The sequence below is a fragment of the Oryza sativa genome, chromosome 12, assembly GCF_034140825.1.
Source record: "Oryza sativa Japonica Group chromosome 12, ASM3414082v1".
Lineage (NCBI taxonomy): Eukaryota > Viridiplantae > Streptophyta > Magnoliopsida > Poales > Poaceae > Oryza > Oryza sativa.
This window is the reverse complement of record NC_089046.1, coordinates 23,855,912-23,879,305: the sequence shown is the minus strand read 5'-3', so window position 1 is coordinate 23,879,305 and position 23,394 is coordinate 23,855,912. Positions and strand designations below refer to the sequence as shown.

General features: G+C 42.8%; 2 protein-coding genes and 1 pseudogene across 5 annotated transcripts; 1 reads left to right on the top strand and 2 right to left on the bottom strand.

Moving 5' to 3' along the window:
* Positions 1 to 363: 363 nt before the first annotated feature.
* Positions 364 to 6,975, bottom strand: LOC4352542 (disease resistance protein RGA5-like; annotated as a pseudogene).
* A 6,871-nt stretch (positions 6,976 to 13,846) lies between these two features.
* On the bottom strand, positions 13,847 to 16,559 carry LOC4352541 (uncharacterized). Of its 2 annotated transcripts, XM_026022230.2 has the most exons (5): positions 15,819 to 16,559; positions 15,261 to 15,679; positions 14,572 to 14,634; positions 14,134 to 14,206; positions 13,847 to 14,040 (listed from the first exon to the last, which is right to left on the bottom strand). In XM_026022230.2, the coding sequence occupies exons 1-3, from the start codon at positions 16,025 to 16,027 to the stop codon at positions 14,624 to 14,626; spliced, it is 639 nt and encodes a 212-aa protein (XP_025878015.1). In that variant the 5' UTR covers positions 16,028 to 16,559; the 3' UTR covers positions 13,847 to 14,040; positions 14,134 to 14,206; positions 14,572 to 14,623. The 2 variants fall into 2 exon arrangements, with proteins under 2 accessions (XP_025878015.1, XP_015619536.2); XM_015764050.3 differs by lacking the exons at positions 13,847 to 14,040; positions 14,134 to 14,206; positions 14,572 to 14,634 and having other exon boundaries at positions 15,111 to 15,679; positions 15,819 to 16,158.
* Positions 16,560 to 17,808: 1,249 nt separating this feature from the next.
* Positions 17,809 to 22,827, top strand: LOC4352540 (disease resistance protein RGA5-like). 3 transcript variants are annotated; one of them, XM_015763100.3, is made up of 4 exons: positions 17,809 to 18,168; positions 19,414 to 20,273; positions 20,478 to 22,514; positions 22,626 to 22,827. In XM_015763100.3, the coding sequence occupies exons 1-3, from the start codon at positions 18,118 to 18,120 to the stop codon at positions 22,492 to 22,494; spliced, it is 2,928 nt and encodes a 975-aa protein (XP_015618586.1). In that variant the 5' UTR covers positions 17,809 to 18,117; the 3' UTR covers positions 22,495 to 22,514; positions 22,626 to 22,827. The 3 variants fall into 3 exon arrangements, with proteins under 3 accessions (XP_015618586.1, XP_015618585.1, XP_015618587.1); XM_015763099.3 differs by having other exon boundaries at positions 20,478 to 22,827; XM_015763101.3 differs by having other exon boundaries at positions 17,815 to 18,168; positions 19,420 to 20,273; positions 20,478 to 22,827.
* Positions 22,828 to 23,394: the final 567 nt, after the last annotated feature.

The window sequence follows — 23,394 nt, the reverse complement described above, 5'->3', positions numbered from 1 at the left end:
TGCAATGAGTTGGTCTTCATTCAAATCTTAGATGCATGAGATTACGGGCCTGTTCACTTTGATGCTATTTTCAACCATACTATTTTTGGTAAAGTTGCCAAAAAATGTCTATATTTAGTTTGTTGCCAAATTTGATCAATACATAAGAAATCTTGCCAAAATTTTATTATTGCTAAAACTTGGTAAGGTTTATTTTGACTACAATCTGAACAGGCCCTACAAATACACGCATTTCATTTGAAAAAAAGAAAAAAAAACAGAAAATGAAATACGTAGGGACTTTTGGATGGAGGGAGTATACAATTAAGCATCCTATCTAAAAAAACAATTAAGCATCCTATGAGTGGTAAATTCTTTGGAAAATAAAAGAGAAACGAAATGTGTTGTATACATATACTAATAATAACAAAATTAGTATACATAATACTGACAAAATTTATGGTGCAAAATATACAACGAATGGAAGGAGCTCCAGCCTCAGCTGTAGGTTTTAGATCTCCCGCTATAACTACCGCTATCTCCAGCTATAGCTATAGCTGTTTGAAAAGACTAATCACTAAATGTCTTAGCCCGCTATTTAGGCCCTGTTTGGCACAGCTCCAGCTCCCAACTCCAACTTACCTAGAGCTGGAGCTGTGCCAAACGGTACAAATTCTCTGTTTTTTGGAGCGGAGTTGGCAAAGCAGCTCCATAAATTTATACTACGGGGGTGGAGCTGGGTTTTTACTGCTCCAGAGCTCCACTCCACCCCAAAAGACCCACTACCCTTTAAAATTTTGATGTATTTACACAGAAATGCCATTGAACTACCCCTAAACTCCTCCTCCCATCCTCTCTCTCCTCTCCAATCTTCTTCGGCAAGATTCGGCGGCAACCGACGGCGGGCGGGCTGGCGGCGGCGGCGGCGGGCGGGCTGGCGGCGGCGGCGCACGGGCTCGGCGGCGGCGTGCGGGCTCGGCGGCGGCGCGGGGGCTGGCGGCGGCGCGGGGGCTAGCCGGCGGCGCGCGGGCTGGCGGCGGCGCACAGGCTCGGCGGTGGCGCAGGGGCTGGCCGGCTGGCGGCAGCGCGCGGCCTGGCGGCGGGGATTCCTTTTTTTTTTCTTTTTTTTTCTTTTTTTTTTTCAGATCTGGAGCTAAAAGTTTGCCAAACACTTTTGATCGGTCTGTAACTCCAATAGGAGCTAGCTTCAACTGGAGTAGGAGTTTGGAGCTGGGAGTTGGAGTTTGGAGCCGTACCAAACGGGGCCTTAAAATACTGCTCAGCTGCCTTCACTGGTAGCAAAGTCATGCTGGTTTTTTAGCTGTTTGTTTGGATCTTCTCTTCAGCCATGATTTGCACCTCCTCCTTCACCATCTTTTCTTCATCCCAAGTTCGAACTTCAACTGCTGGGTGGCATGGAAGGAGATCAGCTGAGTGCCTAATGGCATCTTCCAGTGCCTCCACCTCCCGAAGCGTCGCACCGCCACAGACGATCTCGACGATGAGATGCCTGAGGGAAGCCAGGTGCTGGATGCCGAAATCAAGAACACTGCCACCGGCGTCGAACGAAACCCGCAGCATCTCAACCTTTGCCATTGCCCCAGCTTCAAACATCAGCCCTTCCCAATTTCTCCAGCAGGTGAAGTGGAACTCCTTCAGGCATACAAACATGTTACTTCTTATGACGAGCCTTTCATTGGGACCTGCTTCTTTTGATATCAGCCACAGAAATATCAGAACAGGTAAATCCCCAAGAATCTGTATCACTTTCTCATCCACCAGGTCTATGTTGATTTCTAAGCAAGTGAGGTTGTCAAGTGATGCGATCCAGGATGGGACTCTGGGGAAATGATAGTTCATGCCCATCGCAAATGATTGGAGGAGATGAGGGGAGGGGAACCATGAATCCAACAAGAACTCTATGGAACACGCATAATAACCCAGGATGCACATTATTCGAAGGTTGAGTCTGCCCAGTTTGCGAAGCGATGACACTAAATTATCGGCGAAAACTTTGTAGTCAATGTGTGCTTCGTCAGATTTCTTAGCTCCAACAAGGAAGATGCCAAGCAGTCCTGGCTGATTCTGATCTCTGTTAGCTCCTGCAGAGCATGCAGATGTCCAATTCCTTCAGGCAAATCCAGATTATTGACACGCAAATATGTCAAATTTTGCAGACGAACGAAGCTCTCTGGCAATTTTCTTATGTTTGTCCGTCTGAGATCAAGAGTCTGCAAATGTTGTAGCTCTCCAAGTTTTTCAGGAAGTTCAGCTACGCTTCTTACATTCAGTCGCAGGTACTTCAACTGAATCAGCTTCCTTATGTGTTTGGTATAGCTGCTTTCCATATCTTCACCATTTTCTATATCAAGTACACGAAGAACTGGAAACATTGAAAGAGGAGGCTTCTGTTCAGCATACCCAAAAATACTGAGAGATCGGCAATGTGTGATGATTGCTGTTGATGGAACCATGATGTGATCTTGAGTGTAATAGTTGAGAGAGAGCCGACGAACCTTACCCTGTAGCACTAATTTCTGATTTTGGCCACCCATGAAGGTGGCAAAATTTTCTTCAGTTGACTTGCATGTAAGGAGATCAAGAATCATATCATGGACTCGGCAGGAAAAAACTCGACCATTGTATTGGATTTTCACCGGTTCAATCATGCTTCTATTGATAAGATCACTAAAATAACAGTCTCCTATTTCCTTCAAGTCATGCCCCCCCTCTGTAATAATGAATCCTTCAGCAACCCACCTCTCTACTAGTCGATCCCTCTCAATCTCATAATCTTCTGGAAATATGCTTAGATACAGTAAGCATGTCTTCAAATGTTGGGGAAGATCATCATAGCTCAAGGATAATATCCTTCTCATCTCTTCTACATCAGGATCTTTTTGCAGTGTTGAACCGATAGAATTACGCACCCTTTCCCATTCTTCCTTGGTATTAGCTTTATTAGCCAATAAGCTAGCTATTGTAATAATAGCCAATGGCGACCCGCCACATTTTTTCAATATTTCATAACAAACCTCATCCAATTGAGGAATGCACACATCCTTTGAGCCAAATATTCGTTTCAAAAACAAACTCTTCGAGTTATCTATACTAAGAGGCATTATTTCAAAGACACGATCATGGTCAGGAGTGCAACATGACTTGGCTATTGCCATATTGCGTGTTGTCGTCATTATTCTGCTTCCACAATTATTCACAAATAAAGCACATCTTATGGTCTTCCATGCTTGAGTACTCCATATATCATCAATGACGACAAAGTACCTATGTGCAATGCAAGTTCATACTTTTAGACCTCTTATAAAGTAGGACGAGTTAGAAAAATCAAAATGGCATAAGGTCCACAAATACTCCCTCCGCCCCAAAATATAGCTACCTTTCTAGTTCAAACTAGGAAGTAATAGATATGTACTTTATTCTTGCAAAAAAAAAAAGATACATACAGTAACAAGAAAAAGGAAATTGATTTTATGGCCCACAAACAGTGGCCATATAAATTGAGATGAAAGCAACTGATCATTGCAACCGTTTTCCATGAGATACAAAAGCACTTCTTGCACTATATAACAGCTGACACAAATAGTCATTATTACCTATGGCTTGGCCACTAAAACAACTGACAATATGAAACTTTTGTAGTGAGTCACCCTGTCACAGTCGATCCAATCTTTCTAATGGAATATTATTGGAATATGGAACTACTAATAGATACTACCTCTGCCCCAAAAATATAGCAACTTTTAGTTACTTGTCCAGATTCATAGCCAAAAAGTTGCGATATTTTAGGACGGGGGTAGTACTTATGTTTAGAATTTGCGCATTTTGTTTTCTTGAAAAGAATGCAGGAGAGCTGCATTCTGTACAATAGTGAGAATAAAAACTACAGAAACTACCCATGAAAACATACCGATAATGTGCATTTTCTAGAAGCACAAACGGCATCCTTATACATTTAACTTAAAGCAATCAATTGGATAAATAATCAACATAAATATCTGTGTTATCTAAAAACATGCATATTTGTATTTTAGCAGATATTGTGAATGTTGGTCAAAAGGTGATGCATGACCTACAGCGAAGATATCTTTGAAACTAAGTAATGAGCATACCTCTTGTTCGTTAGGAATTCTCGGGTTGCGTTTATCAGCTTTTCCTCATCCCATATATCTATGTTACCATACTCCTGCTGGCTGACTTGACAGTATATGTTTCTTACAATCTTCTTCACATCAGGCTGCTGTGACAGAGAAACAAAAGCTCGACACTGGAACTGGCTCTCTAGTTTGCGAAACACCTCATTCGCAAGTGTAGTTTTACCTAGACCTCCAGGACCCACAATGGATATCACCTTTAGCTTCTGCGATGATGCACCCTCTCCCTCCGTTAGCAACTTGATAACCACATCCCTTGGTTGTTCAATTCCAACAAGCCCGTCTGACTCAGCATATAGAGAAGGTAACCGGGGGTCAATGGCCCCTGCAGTACTAAGATTGAAGGTGCGCTCATCAAGCTTATACCTCAATCGCCGCTTGCTTGCATCTTCAACGCGTGCTTTGAGCTTCTCGATTTGGTTGGCAATTTGGTGGCGCACCCTCAGAGTCTTAAGGTGTTGGGCCATCCTATGGACAAGCCCTGCAGACTCAGCAATGTCAGTATGGCCAAGGTGATGCATGAAGTCATCGATACAGTCCTCAATGTCATAATACATTTCGCGCACTTGGTTACGCCACTCCTTCGTTTGCACATCAAGGTGTTGGTCCTCCTCCGCCAGCCTATGAAGGAGAGCATTCATGCTGCTCAGCTCATCTATCATAAACTCCACCTCCCCCTGTACTCCTTTCAACTTCATGTACTCCTTCCCAAGAAGAGCAGTGAGCTTGTTGATGACGGATGTCATCACTCCCGTCAAGGCACTTGCCATCTGTTGGAAAGTTTTGACTGCCTCAGCAACGTTTCCAATTTCATAGAACTAAACATCAGCATGATTAAAAGAAAGCATGGTACAGGAATCGTATGCATTACCACAATAAGAGCTAGATAATAATGGACATCCACAATTACACATTTTACCATCAAGAGTATAAAATAACAAAAGCATTCATAAATAACCTTTGTATCTACCACTAGACCATTGGAAATGATTGCAGAATTTAGCCTTCAGGAAAGAAGATGAACTAAGATTTGGTTTAAGGACAGCTGCACTCAGGAGATATGTCTGCTGTTAAGTTATCCTCTTAGTAATGACCAGAAGAGGGACATGCTTTTTCCCAAGAAAGGTGATAAAACAGAAAGCACAATTAGCAGAATCTGGTGGACTGGTGCCTATTTAGGGAGATTGGCATATGCAGCTTTGTTTCCCTGTGGAGTTCACTTTCCACAATTCACCTTATATGTTACTACTGTATATATATTGTGGTCACTCTGTCATGTGATCTGCAGCTTCGGAGGGAGGCTAGATGGATATGAAATTAGCATATACTCTATCATGTGTGTTGAGTGAGGAACATGAGATGATGAATCATCTAATGGTATTAAAATGGCCTCAAGCGCCGGTCCGGTGTGGTGGAGGTCACGTGCTACCGATGTTAAGCTGGTGGTATCAGAGTTGGCGGGCAACGGACCACGGCGACGGGGGTAGAGAGTCCCAGGCGAAAGCCTAGCCCAGTGTTTCGCTGGACCGGCAGCGGCTACGCCTTCTGGCGCGGTAACCCTCTGGGGGGCGTTGTCGAGGTACACTCCTCCCTCGACGAGGATCTCTAGGTGAAAACCTTGTCCAGTCTTTTGGACGGACAACGGCGGCATCTTTTGATGTCGCTACCTTCATGAAGGCGTTGTCTTTTTTGAGTTTCCGTTCTGTGGTGTTGTTGTAAGCATAGCGGCGACCGGCCTCGCATAGCGGTTGCCGGTTCGATGTTTGGCTCCCCTCTCTGTAGCTTGTGTTTGTGCGGTTGGCATGTGGTGTCGGGGCGTGCGCTTTGTGCACATCCTTCCTCGATAGCTTGCTGTCGATGAAAAACTTTCTTGTAACTTTTTTTTCCTCTATCTTAATGACATTGGATGACCTCCTTCGGTCATCCCAACAATTAAAATGGCCTCAAGGACCATGATCTCCCACAAGATGGTAATGGTACTTAAGAAATTAGTCAACATTATACTACTATCTCTCATTCATCCAAGTATCTAATCACCATATATGTTTTCGCAGTTCATTTCTATAAAATTTTTAATTATGTCATTTTAAAATTGTACATGATAATTGGTACAGATCAGTAAAACTCTTGATCTGAATTGTACCCCCAACCTCATCTCACCACTTAAGGTTATCATGAGATAGCCCCATTTGCTATTTTAAACTTCTGAAATCCATTCCTTACATACAACAGATAGGTAATTTACTGGTTTAAATTCAGATGGTTACAAAGAAACCCAAGAAACTGACAGAGACTACATTTTGGTCTGTTAGGAGCATTCGCATGCCAAAATATTAATAAGCACTATTAAACTTTCAGTGGTCACAGGGCAAACAACATGGATTATTAATCGTTGACAGATGGCGTTGCTGAGCTATTTTCCACTAATAAACATTACAACGAACAGGCAGAGTGCATCATGAGCAGGGGATAGTAGCTTTGCCATTGAGAGGGGGTGAGATGGTGGATGACCTGGAAGGCTGGAAGTCTACAGCCGATGGAGTTGGCGAGCCAACCTGGAGAAGTCAACGCTGCGATGTGGGCGGAGGAGGCGGCGCCTCGGCTGCCGGTGGCGGAGAAAGCGGGCGTTGCTGCTGCTGATGAAGAGGTGGTAGGAGCGGCAGTTGGACGGACCCCGCCGCCCCCCGTTGCGAGGAGCACGCGAAGAGCAGCGACGCGGCCGGCTGATGGCGGCGCCCTCAATCCGGCGGCGGCGACAGCGAGGCGACGGCCATGGCGTCGTAAGGCGGAGCTGCGGAGGGGAAGGGAGGTTTGGAGCCTTGGCGGCGGATGGGAATGGCGAACGACGACTTTTCTCGAGTCTACTCTGGATACTCTGCAAAACAAGTTTTGCGTTAAACTCCCTCGCAAGCTTGTATTGTACCCCCTCCATGGTTTATAGCACGTTTTGATTTCCATCAAATTCAAACGGCTTTAAATTTAACTAAATTTATAGATAAAATATAGTAATATTTATAATACCAAATTAGTTTCATTAAATCAATAATTTAATATATTTTTATAATAAATCTGTCTTGGGTTGAAAATGTAATTATATTTTTCTATAAACTTGATTAAACTAGAAGCAGTTTGACTTTGACCAAACTCAATATATCTTACAAGCTAAAATGGATGTAGTATTTTACAACGAGTTCCACCGCACGATCTATCACCGTAGATACGTGATTCGATATCTGCGTGCGAGGGATCAAACCCATGATTCCGTCCGTGCCACAGTGGTTAGTGGCCTCGCTAAGTGCCCTCTAATCTGCGCAAATTTTGATGGTAAGAGATTAGTAAAAAAAGTTTTAAAAATGATTAATATGATTTTTTTATAACAACTTTTTTATATTTTTTAAAAACATACCGTTTAACAGTTTGGAAAATGTCTACGTGAAAAACAAGACAATGAGGTTAGAAAAGTGTTCCAAAGAACACAACCTTAGAGTCTAAGTGTCAGGATTACGGATAATGCATATCTCCTATTCTACGACTTATGGAATACACCGATAATGTATACCTTCACGTACACGGATCGTTTCCATGTATATCGTTTGGAATTTGTTCCAAATTACGGAGAATATCTCTACGAGTCAAGCGATTTCGAAAGTCCTACTCAGAAGGGATAGAGTTTCTGTTATACTGTACCAGATCAGATATTCCCAGTCCTTACTTGGGGGTAAAGATGATACACGGTATAAAAGGGACCCCAGGGAGAGATGCAAGGCATCGAATTTCATTGCCAACACACCCACCATAGTTTACGAAGCCAGAGTACGCGAAGCCAAGTCGCCGCGAGATCTCGTCGAACTCATCGGTATCTGTTGTTTCGTCTACTTTCTTTATAATCTGTGGTTCCTCATCATCAATCTCATATAAACTAGATTATGACTATTACCTGACAAGGGGCCTGAACCAGTATAATCCTTGTCTTTTGTTTGCTTGATGTCGTACTACGTAGACCCTCGTTCCAACGTACCCCAATACTCAACTCATCCGGTGCACAAGTATGACTCGTCGACATTAAGTATCTGTTTTTGAGAATGAAACAATAGTTTCAGGTGGAAAACAAACTTCCAGAAAAGTTCAAGTACTAAAAATTGAACTTTAGCCTTTTTATAGAAATATTTTTGACAGATTTTTACAGCAATATTGGCAGGAATATGAGGAATATCAATAGTCAATATAAGATTTTCTTTATATATCATAGGCTTTTCTTTTTACCAAGGGCTTGGCAGCCCCCATTTCTTTTACTAGAAATGATCACACATCTACAAGGTCTGGAAATTTAAAAACGGCAACACAATTAAGAAGTCGACGGGACTGAGCTAAAACAGCAGTGGCTATGCATGTTACAAGAAACTGCAGACTACAACCCTCGGCTGGATAAAAAGCATCACCATGAGCTTTTGTAGGACTGTAATAACCTGAACACAGCAAAACAAATACATCGTCCTTCAATTCTTCGGGTACTAGCCCTCCATTCACGTCTTCAACTGTAGACTTCATTTGCTACTTTTATAAGCCTAGCCCCCCAATTGTAGTCTTCTTTGGCTTGCTTCCAAGTTATGCAGGATTGCTCACGATTCAACCTAAGGTGTGTTTAGTTCACGCTAAAATTAAAAGTTTGATTGAAATTGGACAGATATGACGGAAAAGTTAAAAGTTTGTGTGTGTAGGAAAGTTTTGATGTGATGAAAAATTTGAAAGTTTGAAGAAAAAGTTAGGAACTAAACTAGGCCCTAGTGGCATATGCCAAAAAGACCAAATCAATGGGAACACGTGGATATTGTTTCTCAAAGCATACTTTATTTCTAGTTTTCCAAATGGCCCAAATAACAACAGCCATTTCCACCACGATTAGTTGTTTCATACCTTTGTCAAAATTGTTTAACCACTGCCCAAAGGGATTTTGGTTGTTCCGTACTCAGAGCACAAATCACAGTATTCCATACTAGCCTTGCTGTAGGACAATAGAAAAATAAGTGTTGCACATCTTCCTCTTTGTCACAAAATTGTTACTCCTATTTTTTATCAACTTCTCCAACCTCTTTCGTATAAATTGTCAAGATCTTGTTTTTAGTAAACAACCAAATGAAGATTGACGGAGCTCGTGGCCCCTCACCGGGAGACTGCGCAAGCCCCCCTTTGCCGGTTCGACCAGGGGCTTAGGGTGCAATCCCAAGCTCTCTCTCTCTCTCTGTATGTGGAAAGATCACCCGCCCGCAAGACACACGAGACACGGCGATGTATACAGGTTCGGGCCGCTGCGAAGCGTAATACCCTACTCCTGTGTTTTTGTGGATTTGTGTATGGACAAGTTACAAAGGATTAACTTCCTTTCCCCTCAGCCTTCTCGAAGGGAAAAATCCCCTCTTTAAATGGGCAAGGTCCTCCTTTTATATCTCAAGGGGATACCACATGCACCTTTCTCTTTCCAAACTGGACTGTTCTTTTTCTCTTTAATGGGCGGAGATCGGTACGGTTTCCATCCGGGAGCCCTTCTGATGGGACAGCCCACACCTACCCCCACCTCCCCCGAAGACAGAGATGACGCGGGACCGTGGCTGTCTGTCGATGACGCGACCAGTGCCAGACCAGTCATTCTTGTCCACCACGCGTCAGCTTAACAACGTGCATGTTTGCCCTTCTTCGTGTAACACCTTGCCTGTAATGGTTAGGATGAAGCCTGGTATAAATCTGACCAGGGCTAACGTACCATCTCTAAGAGATAACACGCTAGCTCCGGCTTGAGACGAGTGCCTAGAGGCTTTCGTCTTGACGGGATGGGGCAAGGCGTGCGTCAGACCGCCAGTCGCCACCTAACCCGTGATCTGACCGGTCTGTGACTGGTCACAGACCGGATAAAGGAACGCGCTGTACTGCGTTGCATGCAGCGTGACACGCTTGACCAGACTGCAATAAATGCTGTTAGGTGAGCACAGCTGTGCTCACTTATCCCATATATGTGGCGCAGACTTCCTTAAGGGGTCGGGGTGCCTCGGCCCTCGGGGCCGGGGCAAGCGCAACCCGACCCCCCCTCGGGGGAAATCAGGAGGAGGGCGGACACCTCACCCTCGGGCCCGACGTCCCCGAAGGTGCCAGGCCACGTGGGCGATTGTGTCTGCCTCAAGCCTCTGGTCATGATACTCCCGGTCCCATATCACCGACAAAGATCTTAATTTTCAGAGGGATTTTGAACTTCTTTTTTTTTCTGTGGGAAGTTCATGTTGATTTGTATAAATTGTCCTTGGTCAATTTGTTTTCTACTATAGGCTTTTCATGTTGAGTTAGGCCATTTCAAACCCAATGACTAGGATGTTGTCCATAGCATTAAATAAGCTGCCACATATGATGAAAAATGATGTGGCAAGTGAATAAATGAGGAAAGAGAAGGAAATCATGTCTTGCATGAGACATGGTTTCTACACAACATCCAAGACATCATGTGAGTGTTTGCATTAGAAGAGTAGTGTCTAATACTAGTTTCTTGATGATGTGGAGTTTATGGAAACTATGTCTAGTGTTTTGAGTTGGGAATGGCCTTAAAAGCAGCCCATTAGTTGAAAGTAGGCCCAGCCAAAGCGAGCCAATGTGAGCGAATGATTCTTGGGCCCCACAATGTCAGCGAGGATCGTCTTCTCCCCTGCTCCCTTCTCACTCTCCCGTTCCGCTCCGGCGAGCCCTCCCTGCCGGCGATACCAGCCAGCTTAGCCCTCCCGCCCCCTTCCGCGAGACTGAACTCGCCCGGTGATTGGGCTGGCTGGCAGGATGCTGATGGCGATGGCCACTTCTACGGCGTTAATTGCTGTCTTGGAGTTGGGGATTAATTTCTTCATTGGCCGGTCGGTGGTGCGGGGTGGGCGGCGCAAAAGAAATCCCCAAGGTAATCCGCCTCGTCTTTTCGCCAATGGTGAATTTTCTTTGAATGATTCTTGACTAGCCAAGGTACTAGCAGCCCCATCGTTTGGCCTAAACAGCCAAAGAATAAGCCAAAATTTGAATTTTTAAACATGATTTTGAAGTTGATTTTGAAATGCTTTTAATGTAATTTTTGTTAATATTGGCTTTTAAGTCTCTACGAACAAATCTACAAAAGTTTTACTTATAAATTAATTTTAATTTTCTAATAAGCTAAATAAGCCATTTTAGGCAAAATGGCAACCGATGGGAGCCTAGATGATTGGATAGTAGTGGTAGCACTGCCATTCTTTCTTGTTGACATCTTGACTGACCCTGGATCTGCACATCTTATGAAAACCTCACTCTTCTTTTATCACTGTATGATGATGATTTGTAACAATTAGTACTACTTCCTTTCTTTCACCTTGACGAAATCGGCATATCTTGAGATATGCTTTGCCCAATTGTACAGCTTTTTTAGTTTTTATATGACCAAAAGTGATACAGTTTGGGAGATCACCTGCTCTTCACTCTGGTCAATAGATTTCCTGTCTACCTGAGGTCAGTCGCCTTGATGTTCCTGCATATGTATTTGTCTGAGCAAACATGTTATCGATAAATTTGTAAGTTTCACTTTCATATTTTGAGTAGAAGAATCACACAATGTATGCGCTAGCCGCCGCCCGCTGGAGCCCATGGAAGCTGATTAGCTGAGTACTCCCTCCTTCCCAAATTGATCATTATATATGTAACGGAATTCAAAATTTTTTAAATTGATCATCATATAACCGCATGGACACGGATTATTTATTTATTTTCCTATACCTATTTATTTTCCTATTTATATATTTCCGAGTTCTTCTGTTTGATATTTAGTGTGCTGGAAACCTGGGATAAGAGAACCAATCAGTGTGACTTAGACCAACAACCACACAGTTAACTATTTTTTCCAAGTATGAGCTATCATTTCAGGGACAACAATATTTATACACGTTAGAACACCTCGGCTATCTTAATTGGCTATATTATTAATCTTGACAAGTATGCTCCAAACCTGTCATTTTCTATGTCCTTGAATTTGTTCAAAAGAAAACTAGGTCGTATCTCTATTCTGCCTTGATCTTGAATGCTCGATTATACTAAGGGTCGTCAGTTAATGATGAATGACGCATGATATATCCCAGTACCTAACTGGATCACCGGATTTCGTCAGATCTGAGAAAATTCGACAAATGCAGACATCTCATTTCGACTTCTGCATCATTTTGCTTAGAAAAGTCAGAAGTACGTTAGAGTATCAGAGTTCTGCCGTGGTTGGTTTTATTTTGGTAAGATTGATTTGTTTTGTGTGACTTGCGAAATTGGGCTCCAATGCATTGCTGATTTCTCATTTCAGCGCAGAAATTGGTTGAACAGAGGCTATAGTGGCATGGATTATAATGACCAAACTGGAGATTATAGCTAGCTAGGATGAAAAACTTGGAATGGATTTTCGGTAGGAATACACTCGCTCGCACTGAGAAACACCCAGAGTCTTCTAGCTAGCTTCATAACATGGTGGGCTAGCCAACCTAAGTTCGAAGCACTCCTAGTTATTCGATATTAGGTTATTCTCTAATATTTGTGTTTTTTTCACTCGCTCACACGAATCACGACATCGCAGGAGCTAGGAGGAATGGATCGGAGTAGCACTTAGCAGCACAGCGTCTCACGTCCCGTCGAGCGCTTCATTTGCCGACGTCCCGGCGAATACTCGCGCTCGTGTACCCCCTCCGTCCTAAAAAAAAAAGACCAATCCTATCTACGAATCTAGACACATGTGTGTCCAGGTTCGTAGCTAGGAATTCGTTTTTTTTTTGGGGGACAGTAGCATGTATATGTGGGACGACAGGGCTGGCAGCCCAAACATTTCCATATATGCATAGTCCAAACTGCAACATTTTGACAAAAGCTTAGGTAGTGTAAAATGCAAAGTTTAGCAAACCCTGATCCAATATACATGCAACCTGGGTATGAGAGTGCATAGTTTGAATTCACTCTCATACTCCCTCAATTGTAAAATGTATGACAACGTTAATTTTTCCCACAACGTTTGATCATTCGTCTTATTAAAAAAAATATATAATATCATTTATTTGTTACGACTTGTTTTATCATTAAAAATTACAATCTTAACTTATAATTTTACATATTTATACTTTTTTTTTAATAAGATGAATGATTAAACATTGTGTAAAAAGTCCACGTCATAGATTTTGAAAGAGAGATAATTTCAAAGAAAACCATAAGACGAGGCATATATATATATATATATATATATATATATATATATATATATATATATATATATATATATATATATATATATATATATATATATATATATATATATATATATATATATATATATATATATATATATATATATATATATATATATATATATATATATATATATATATATATATATATATATATATATATATATATAGTAAGTCTGACTGAATTTGCAAGACACCCCAACTTGCACGTAGTTAACAAAAGACGAATTAGATGCACTCACAAGTGCAAGACAGATTCTCACTGTGCTTGACGTCAAGATGGCATTAAGATCACCTCCTCATTCCAGCAAACGACCTCATTGATTGGGCCTCCATTCAGGGTTTGAAATTTTGGTTCGAAATTTCTGAAATTTCGCCCCCACCGGCATGCTCAAATCTCGCCCGAAATTTTCGGTTTTTTGCAATTTTTGTGAATTTGGTCAAATTTTATTCTAATTCATTCAAAATCAATTAAAATTTCAAATAATTTCGGGCTGAAATTACCGAAATTTCTAACCCCCGGCATAAAGTCCAATTTCAAAATTGTCAACCCTGCCTCCATTCATCTCTTGGGCAATGTTGCCCTCTCTTGTTTCCTCTCCTGCGTCATTTTGCCTTGTCCCCCACTGCATAAAAACGTTAAAAAGAAGAAAATTCACAAGGGGGTCAGTGCAACCGACTCCCAGGTGCATGAAAAAGAAGATAATGCAGACAACCACCTATTCGGTACTGCCTCCAATCCATTTTTTTTTATTTTCGCTGTCTTGTCTCAACATTTCTCTGCGTTGCTTACTGCAACCAAAAATTGAAAAATAAGCAAAGTCAGGCCCTGTTTACTTTTCTGTCACATCGAACTTTCCTACACACATAAACTTCCAATTTTTTCGTCACATCGTTTCAATTTTTTCAAACTTCCAATTTTGGCATGGAACTAACGCCGTGTTTAGTTCCAAAATAATTCTTCAAACTTCCAACTTTTCCATCACATCAAAACTTTCCTACACACAAACTTCCAACTTTTCCATCACATTGTTCCAATTTCAACCAAACTTCTAATTTTGGTGTGAACTTAAACACAGCCTCAGAAGCAATGCTATAATTCCAGGCAAGATGAGAAAAAAAGAACAAATGCAGACAACTTGTTCGAATGTGCTTACCGTGCAATCTTATGCATTGTTCTCTCATATTTTGTCTTCTGCATCATTTGACTCAACTGCCGACTGCAGCAAACAATGGAATAGAAGACAAGTCACAAGGTGATCAATGAAACTAGATTAAAGGCTGTGAGAAAAGAAGCAAATGTACACAGGACACACTAGTAAAGAAATTCTGAACATGTTGGCTGTCTTAATGCCCAGTAATAGTATTTGCTTTCCAGCAGAACAGTTAGCAGACTGTAGTTTTTGATATTGCAATCACAATGTTCTCTCAAATCAAGCTATCATATTACAGTTGGTAATGGGTATATACCAAGACTAACTTAGCTGACCAAATTACTTATGGTGGCAAATCAGAACAAGTCTCACCAAATGAAAAGCTCTACTAATTGAACTGTGCCAAAAAAAAGAAGAAGAAGAAGAAGAAGAAATTCAGTGAACAGGCAATGCCAAAGGATAATAGTGAGTTACTGCTTAAATCACAATTTACAGGAGAGACAGGGCATTCAGAGAAATCCGCTCTATGTTCAACACAGCAAACCAATCATCAAGTGTCAGTTAAGACATTCAGTTCATATAGATATATGCTATATATGTTTCAATTTGCTAACTCTCTAGCCATTTAACTATGTTCTTCACTGGTTGTAAATGCATAGGGCACAAACAAACGTAAGACATGCACATCAAACCTCTGGATGGGATCCTCGTGCAAATAAGAGGTGAACCAGCTGGGGATGAAGTAATGGCCATCAAAAGGCTTCCAGATCTCGTCGTCACCGCAGCATCTTCCTCTTCTTCTTCATTGATGTAGAGAGCGGCCGGTGAAATCATGGCCTTGTTTCTCATGTCAACCTCAACCAACCAGTAGAGACCATTGTCACCGTCCTTGAGGAGGAAGGAGATGGCATGTAGATCAACCAGGCTCACCACAGGGAAACTCGGCGTCACGAGTGGAAGACGACGCTCGTTTTCTCGAGCGCAGATACTCCAGAACTCATCGGCTTCCATGGTGAAATCGTGCAGCCATATACATTTGTGGATATCAATCAGAGTCCATGACTTGATGATGAAAGTTGCAGGAGATGCAGACTTGTTCTTCTTTCTGCCGCTGCCATTGTATATGCAGACGAGCGTTATCGACCCGGCGCAGGTTGCCGAGGCACATCGAGCTGGATCGGGGTCGTCCTCCTCGTAATGGCGGCAGCCATGCATCATGGCCTCTTCCGGAAGAGGGATGAGGGATGTACCTGAAGTGTCGCAGCTCCTTCGCGGCGTCGACGAGCAGGATGCCACGGTAGTAGTCGACGAGACACAGGTGGCGGCCGTCGTGCAAGGGGAGGACGACGTCGTTCACCCATTTGGAGAGCTTGCGGCGCATCTGCTTGCATCTCCAAACGGTGCATCCTCCATTGCACCGGCGACGGCGAGCGTTCGTGGTGATTGGTTGAGGATGCATAGGTGAGGGAAGTGCAGTCGACGATCGTGATGTCCGCCACCGTGAACTCGCCGTCGCTGTCGCCGGAGAGGAATCCGACGTTCTCGTCCAGCATGATCCGCTGGTGCTGCTTGCGGTACGGCTTGAAGTAGTGGTCCTCGTCGTCGGGGGCGGCGCCGCCGATGAAGCAAGGCGGCAGCCGCGTCAGCGACGAGGAGGCGGCGCCGCTGGCGCCGGCGGTGTAGACGAAGTAGTCGACGGGGAAGTATCCGGGCACGACGAACTCGTCGTCGGCGAAGGGGACGCGGGCCCAGAAGAGGATGGAGCCGCGGTGGGCGGCGACAACCTGGGCGTGGCGCAGGATGTAGGCGTCCGGCCATGGCTGGTCGAGGCGGTGGATGCGGAGGCGGGAGACGGCGGGCGGGTCGGCGACGCGGAGGGAGGCGCGGACGCGGCGGCCGCTGCAGGTGAGGGCGATCTCCGACGCCGTCACGACGTCGGCGGCGTCGACGTCGCCGTCGCTGCTGTGGACGAAGCGGTCGAGGATTATCCACCCGTGCACCAGATCCGGTGGACTCCTCCGGCCTTTCGGCCTCCTGGCTTCCATTGTTCTTTCAGGATTTTTCATAATTCGGTCCTTTTAAAAAACTTATTTCGTAAATAGGCTTCTAAAAAACTTATTCTAGAAATGATACTGGCGTCGGCCCCCTTCCACCGTGGCGGCCATGCGGGGGATGACCGAAATTTTAGAAATTTAGATAATTTCGGAAATTAGGCCGAAATTATTTAAAATTTTGATTAAATTAGAATGAATTTGAATAAAAATGGACCGAATTCAAAAAAAAATAAAAAACAAAAAATTCGGATGAGATTTGAACATGCCGGTGGGAGGGGGGCAAAATTACTGAAATTTTGGAAATTTCGAACCGAAATTTTAAACCCTGGACGTGACAGGGGAAGCCCGCCAATGATGCTGGCGCCGCCCCTCCTCCGCCTCATCAGCATGTGCCTCTCCAACGTCTACGGCATCATCTCCAAAGGTCCACCGGTCTCTCCCTATCCCGATCGACGCCGTCTTGGAACCCTAGGTCCTCGAATTAGCGGCTATAAAAGGCTTAGCCTATCAGCGCCGCGATCAGGATCGGTGCAATGCCTCCCAAAATCTGGGGGTGATTTGGCTGCTGCGACGACGGAGGTGGAGGCTCTGTGCGTCACGAACACTGGTGTCTGCTAGCACTGGGCTGAACTAGAAGAACATAGGGTAAATTTCAGAGAGTATCGAGTACCCTAGCATGATACTCGATCTAGGGTGAAGACGAACACACGGAAGAGATCAAAGCGAAATTTCAGGGGTACATAGAGTATCGAGTAAAATTAAGAGATATGAAAGGAATTGGACTGAGTTTTTATGGGTACACCAGATTTTCTCTTGAGAGTGTCCTTCTCAAAACTTAACTTCTGTGACGTCCTATAACTAATTTTCCATATAAAGCTACGATGTCACGTAACAAATTTCGCCAGAAATGTAGGCTGTGTTTAGTTGGATCCAAAGTTTGGATTTTGGTTGAAATTGGAGATGATGTGACTGAAAAGTTGTGTATGTATGACAGATTGATGTGATGAAAAAGAACTGAAGTTTGGATCCAAATTTTAGATCTAAACACAGCCGTATTCCATGTATAAACATTATATATGGGCTTAAATACGGACAATATTCGTCTATACGGGCTTTTGATGTCGAGTCCAAAGCGCGGCCCAGCCCAAATCTAAGCAATGTGACTGACTCCTGGGCCCCCATAATCTCAGCCAGCATCGCCTCCGCCACTCCGGCGAGCCATCTCCGCCGCCGGCGGCGACGGCCGCCTCTCCCTCCCTCCTCCTTCCCCTATACTCTTCTCCTCCTACCTCCACCAACGGAAGTACGACTGTACCCAAAACCCTTCCCGTCCCCTCACCTGCGCCGCCGTGACAGCCGCGATGGTCGCCGGCGGAGAAGGCCGGCCGGGGACCCCCAAAGAAAGGAAGGGGGTGTTCCAGTGTGGTTGTCCGGGAAGTTTCTTTGATTCCGCGAGACTGAACTTGCCAGCCACGTTTTGGGCTTCGTCTTGTAGATGGCGATTTCTTCCTCAGGCGCTGCGGTTCCATTGGCCGGTCTCTTGCAGGTAGAGAATTCTTTGAATGATTGATGTTGACTAGCTATAAACGTAAGAATGATTGGATGATGGTGCTATCTTTCTTCTGGACAGCTTGACTGTCCCTGGATCTGGATCTGCACGTCTTATGAAATTTCGCACTTACTCTAACCTGAATAGATGTAACTGCTTTATTTCTTTTTGTCTCACCTTGACAAAGTTAGCATATCTTGAAATATACTTTGCCCAATTGTATAGCCTTTTCTAGTTTTTATATGACCATGAGTGATTGCTTTTGGAGAGAATACCTGCTCTTCACTCTGGTCAATAGATTTCCTGTCTGACTAAAGTCAGTTGCCTTGGTATTCCTGCATATATGTAGCAAACATGTTATCAGTACATTTATATGTTTCACTTTCATATTGAGTAGAGGAATCACATAGAACCTGATTAGCTGAGTACTACATTATCACCAATGTGAAGGAACGTGCCATATGTTCCTCAAAGCTGAGACTGACCAGCCAACCACTGGTCTTGGGTTTTCAAATGGTAAATTTCTATTGCCTCTTGTCTTGCAGTTCAATAATTCCTATACCATTTATTTTTCTCCTATTTATATATTTCTGAACGCTTTTGTTTGATGTTTAGTGTGTTGGACAGACACTTGGGCTAAGACTAAGACCAACCACCACACAGTTAACTATTTTTTCCAAGTATGAACTATCATTTCAGGGACAACAATATTTATACATGTTAGACCACCTCGGTTATCTTAATTGGCTATATTATTAATCTTGACAAGTATGCTCCAAACCTGTCATTTTCTATGTCCTAGAATTTGTTCAAAAGAAGACTAGGTCGTATCTAATTCTACCTTGATCTTGAGTGCTCGATTATCCTAAGGGTCTAACTTAAGTGGTGCCAACATCTGTCTTCACTAGGTAGATTCACTAGATAATAATGAATGACACATGATATGACATCATTCCTCCTCTTGACTAATTGTCTAACCTTGCATATCTAGTATAAGCAATTCACACTTGATTTCTTCCTGACAAGTTTCCTGATTTGTTTTCCTAAGGAACAATCTTATATTGAAATGTAATTTGTCCCGTTTATGTGTTTTTATGTCATAAGATGCTACAGACACCCCACCTGCTTACTCCCTAGTCCCTCCACCCTGTTCACTTCAAGCAATCATCTTCTTTTCTTGTGCACGTCCACTTTGACTAACTAAGCATGTATAAAAGGCCTGATTGCCTGGAAAATTCATAGTTGCAGAGCACACCATACCCACAAACAGAGAGGGGGATGGAAGCTGTTGTATGCGCATCACATGGAGCTGTAGGGTCCCTGCTATGGAAGCTAAGTGCCTTGCTCTCTGATGAATATAACCTTCTCACTGGTGTTAAGAGTAATATTATGTTCCTTAAAGCTGAGCTTGAGAGCATAGATGTTTTCCTCAAGAAGATGTATGAGTTTGAGGACCCCGATGAGCAATCTTTGTTCTGGATGAAGGAGTTCAGGGAGCTGTCCTATGACATTGAAGACATCATTGATGCTTCCATGTTCTCCCTTGGTCATGAGTCCAATCGCAGACCCCGTGGCTTCAAGGGGTTTGCTGGCAGGTGCATGGACTTCTTGACAAATGTCAAGACACGCCATTGGATTGCCAAGAAAATCCATTGTCTCAAATGCTGTGTTATAGAAGCTAGCAATCGGCGTGCAAGGTACAAGGTCGATGGTTCTGTCTCCAAACTGAGTAGGACAAGCTTAGACCCTCGCTTACCAGCATTCTACACAGAGACGACAAGGCTTGTTGGAATTGATGGCCCAAGGGATAAACTCATCAAGATGCTAGTGGAAGGGGACGACGCATTGGTGCATCAGCTGAAGGTGGTCTCCATTGTTGGATTTGGAGGCCTTGGAAAGACTACTCTTGCAAATGAAGTGTGCCGGAAGCTTGAAGGACAATTTAAGTATCAAGCTTTTGTGTCAGTGTCCCAAAAACCAGACATTAAGAAGATTCTGAGACATATACTCTCTCAGATCTGCTGGCGAGAGTGTATCAGTGATGAAGCATGGGATGAGCAGCAGCTCATCCACACAATAAGACAATTCCTTAAGGATAAGAGGTATGTGCCATGTTTCCATGACAACCTTGTCTGGGGCTCTATGCATTTAACACCATCAATTATGCATTGATCTTTTTCATGTTAGAACTAATTGATAAAACAACAGATCTTTGGAATGATGCATGTACACTTGCTTATTACTACTATCCACTTGGTTATACTTTTAGCTTTAGCAATACCTGTTTAACTTCAATTTTTTTATAGGTATTTTATTGTTATCGATGATATATGGAGCACATCAGCATGGAGAACAATCAAATGTGCTTTTCCCGAAAATAACTGTTCCAGTAGAATATTGACGACGACACGTATCATCGCAGTTGCTAAGTATTGTTGCTCACCTCACCATGACAATGTATATGAAATAAAGCCTCTTGGTGCAATTCACTCTAAAAGCTTATTTTTCAAACGAACTTTTGGTTCTGAAGATAAATGCCCTCTTCATCTGAAAGAAGTTTCTAATGCAATCTTGAGAAAATGTGGTGGCTTGCCACTGGGAATTATCACAGTAGCTAGCTTATTGGCTAATAAAGCTAGTACAAAAGAAGAATGGGAGAGCATACATAATTCTATTGGTTCAGCTCTTGAAAAAGATACAGATATGGAAGAAATGAAAAGGATATTGCTCCTTAGTTATGATGATCTTCCTTACCATTTGAAGACATGTTTGCTATATCTAAGTATTATTCCAGAAGATTACGAGATCAAGAGAGATCGGTTAATAAGGAGATGGATTGCTGAAGGTTTCATCCCTACAGAAGGGGTGCATGATATGGAGGAAGTAGGCGAATGCTATTTCAACGATCTTATCAACAGGAGTATGATTCTACCAGTTAATATCCAATATGATGGTCGAGCTGATGCTTGTCGTGTGCATGATATGATTCTTGATCTCATCATATCCATATCTGTCAAAGAAAATTTTGTAACCTTGCACGGTGACCAAAACTACAAAATAGTGCAACAAAATAAGGTTCGTCGCCTATCCCTCAACTATCATGCTCGAGAAGATATAATGATACCATCAAGTATGATTGTTTCTCATGTCCGATCCCTCACTATCTTTGGATATGCTGAACATATGCCTGCTCTGTCAAAATTGCAATTTATGCGAGTGTTAGATGTAGAAAATAAAATGGTGTTGGATCACAGTTTTCTCAAGCATATACACAGGCTTTCTCAATTGAAGTACCTGCGACTCAATGTAAGAAGAATCACTGCACTTCCTGAACAACTAGGAGAATTGCAGAATTTGCAGACCTTAGACTTAAGATGGACACAAATAAAGAAATTGCCATCTAGTATCGTTCGACTGCAGAAATTAGTATGCCTAAGGGTAAACAGTTTAGAATTGCCTGAAGGGATTGGAAATCTGCAAGCTCTACAGGAATTATCAGAGATTGAAATCAACCACAATACATCAGTGTATTCTCTGCAGGAGCTGGGAAATCTGAAGAAACTAAGAATTCTTGGGCTGAATTGGAGCATCAGTGATTCAAATTGTGACATCAAAATTTACGCAGATAACTTAGTCACGTCCCTCTGTAAACTAGGCATGTTCAATCTTCGATCTATACAAATTCAAGGTTATCATATTATTTCCCTTGATTTCTTACTGGATTCTTGGTTTCCTCCTCCTCATCTCCTCCAGAAATTTGAGATGTCCATAAGCTACTTTTTCCCCAGAATCCCAAAGTGGATAGAGTCACTTGAGTACCTCAGTTACCTAGACATCTACATCAACCCAGTGGATGAGGAAACATTCCAAATTCTTGCGGGCTTGCCGTCTTTAATATTTCTTTGGATATCCTCTAGAGCAGCAACCCCTAAAAAAGGGTTAATTATCAGCTATAATGGGTTCCAGTGTCTGAGGGAGCTCTACTTCACCTGTTGGGAAAGCAAGACAGGTATGATGTTTGAAGCAGGAGCCATGCCAAAACTTGAAAAGCTTCGGGTTCCATATAATGCATGTGATATATGCTCTTTGAATGGTGGTATGGATTTTGGCATCCAACACCTCTGTTCCCTGAAACATCTCCATGTTGAGATTATTTGCCGTGGTGCAAAGCTTCAGGAGGTGGAGGCCTTGGAGAATGCTATCAAAAGCGCAGCTGGCCTCCTTTCTGATGAGCTCACTTTTGAAGTAAGTAGATGGGATGAAGAAGAGATTATTGATATGGACCAAGAACTGGCAGAAGATGATTTTGATACAATTAATTGAAAGCATAGCACAATACTGAGGTATATTATTTGTTCTGTTAAGCCACAACAATTTGACATATTTTTATTATTAAATTTTATGGGTAATGCGTTTTGGTCGTCTTTTAATTTCATTTGTCATGTCTCTATCAGGGTTCAGCCCTGTGCTTCGTTGTAAGATGCTCTATAAGTCTTCCAGAAAGAATGAACAAAATTGTTCAAAAAGTACTGTTATCATGCATGGTTTGATCCTTAACCAGTAATCAACAATTCCTGTGGAGAGGCCAATTTATTTCGATGTAAATTCAATGGATGACTTTTTTGTATCCTGATGATATCAGATCATTTTTGTATCCTCGGTTCGACTCCCCGTGGGAGCAAATTTCAGGCTGGGGTTAAAAATATCTCCTCGTTTGTCCCACCCCAAAGCAAAGGTCTAAGGCCTGACCCAGGTCATTAGTCGTTCTCGCATGAGCTATGGTGCCTCTGTGTAAGGGTGGGGCAGGCGGGTCGGGGTTTTCTCGACCTGCATGAGAAGGTCTTCTTCTATGCAAAATGCTCGGGGGCTGTATTACCCCTGCAGGTCGAGTATTTTTTTTGAGCTCTTTTAAAAATATGAATCTTTAAGTAAGATAAAGAATATAGTAAAAAAAGTTCCTCTATTCAGCTCCTCTGTTCCCTTTTCCTATGCATCCTCCCTCCCATCGGAACACTAAAAATGTTGAAGTTTTAGTGTCATATTTTATGTTGACGTATTCTGTGGTACCTGCTGAGCCTATCCTTGTCTTAAATAAACATGCTCTGATAACATTAGTGTGAGTCAATTGGCTCTTGCACGTCTTGCTTCTTCTTAGGTGAGTAGGTGACATCTTTTGGTGTTCTTTCTCTTCGTGCGTCTCCTTGGGAATGAATGTTTGTGCTG

Bases quoted from the DNA above. Each gene is read 5' to 3' on its own strand.
- LOC4352540 (XM_015763100.3), top strand. From the start codon at position 18,118: ATGGCGATTTCTTCCTCAGGCGCTGCGGTTCCATTGGCCGGTCTCTTG. The intron at 18,169-19,413 runs GTAGAGAATTCT...GAAAATTCATAG, and splicing joins CATTGGCCGGTCTCTTGCAG to TTGCAGAGCACACCATACCC. The intron at 20,274-20,477 runs GTATGTGCCATG...ATTTTTTTATAG, and splicing joins CAATTCCTTAAGGATAAGAG to GTATTTTATTGTTATCGATG.
- LOC4352541 (XM_015764050.3), bottom strand. From the start codon at position 16,027: ATGCATCCTCAACCAATCACCACGAACGCTCGCCGTCGCCGGTGCAAT. The intron at 15,680-15,818 runs GTACATCCCTCA...ATACAATGGCAG, and splicing joins AAGGAGCTGCGACACTTCAG to CGGCAGAAAGAAGAACAAGT.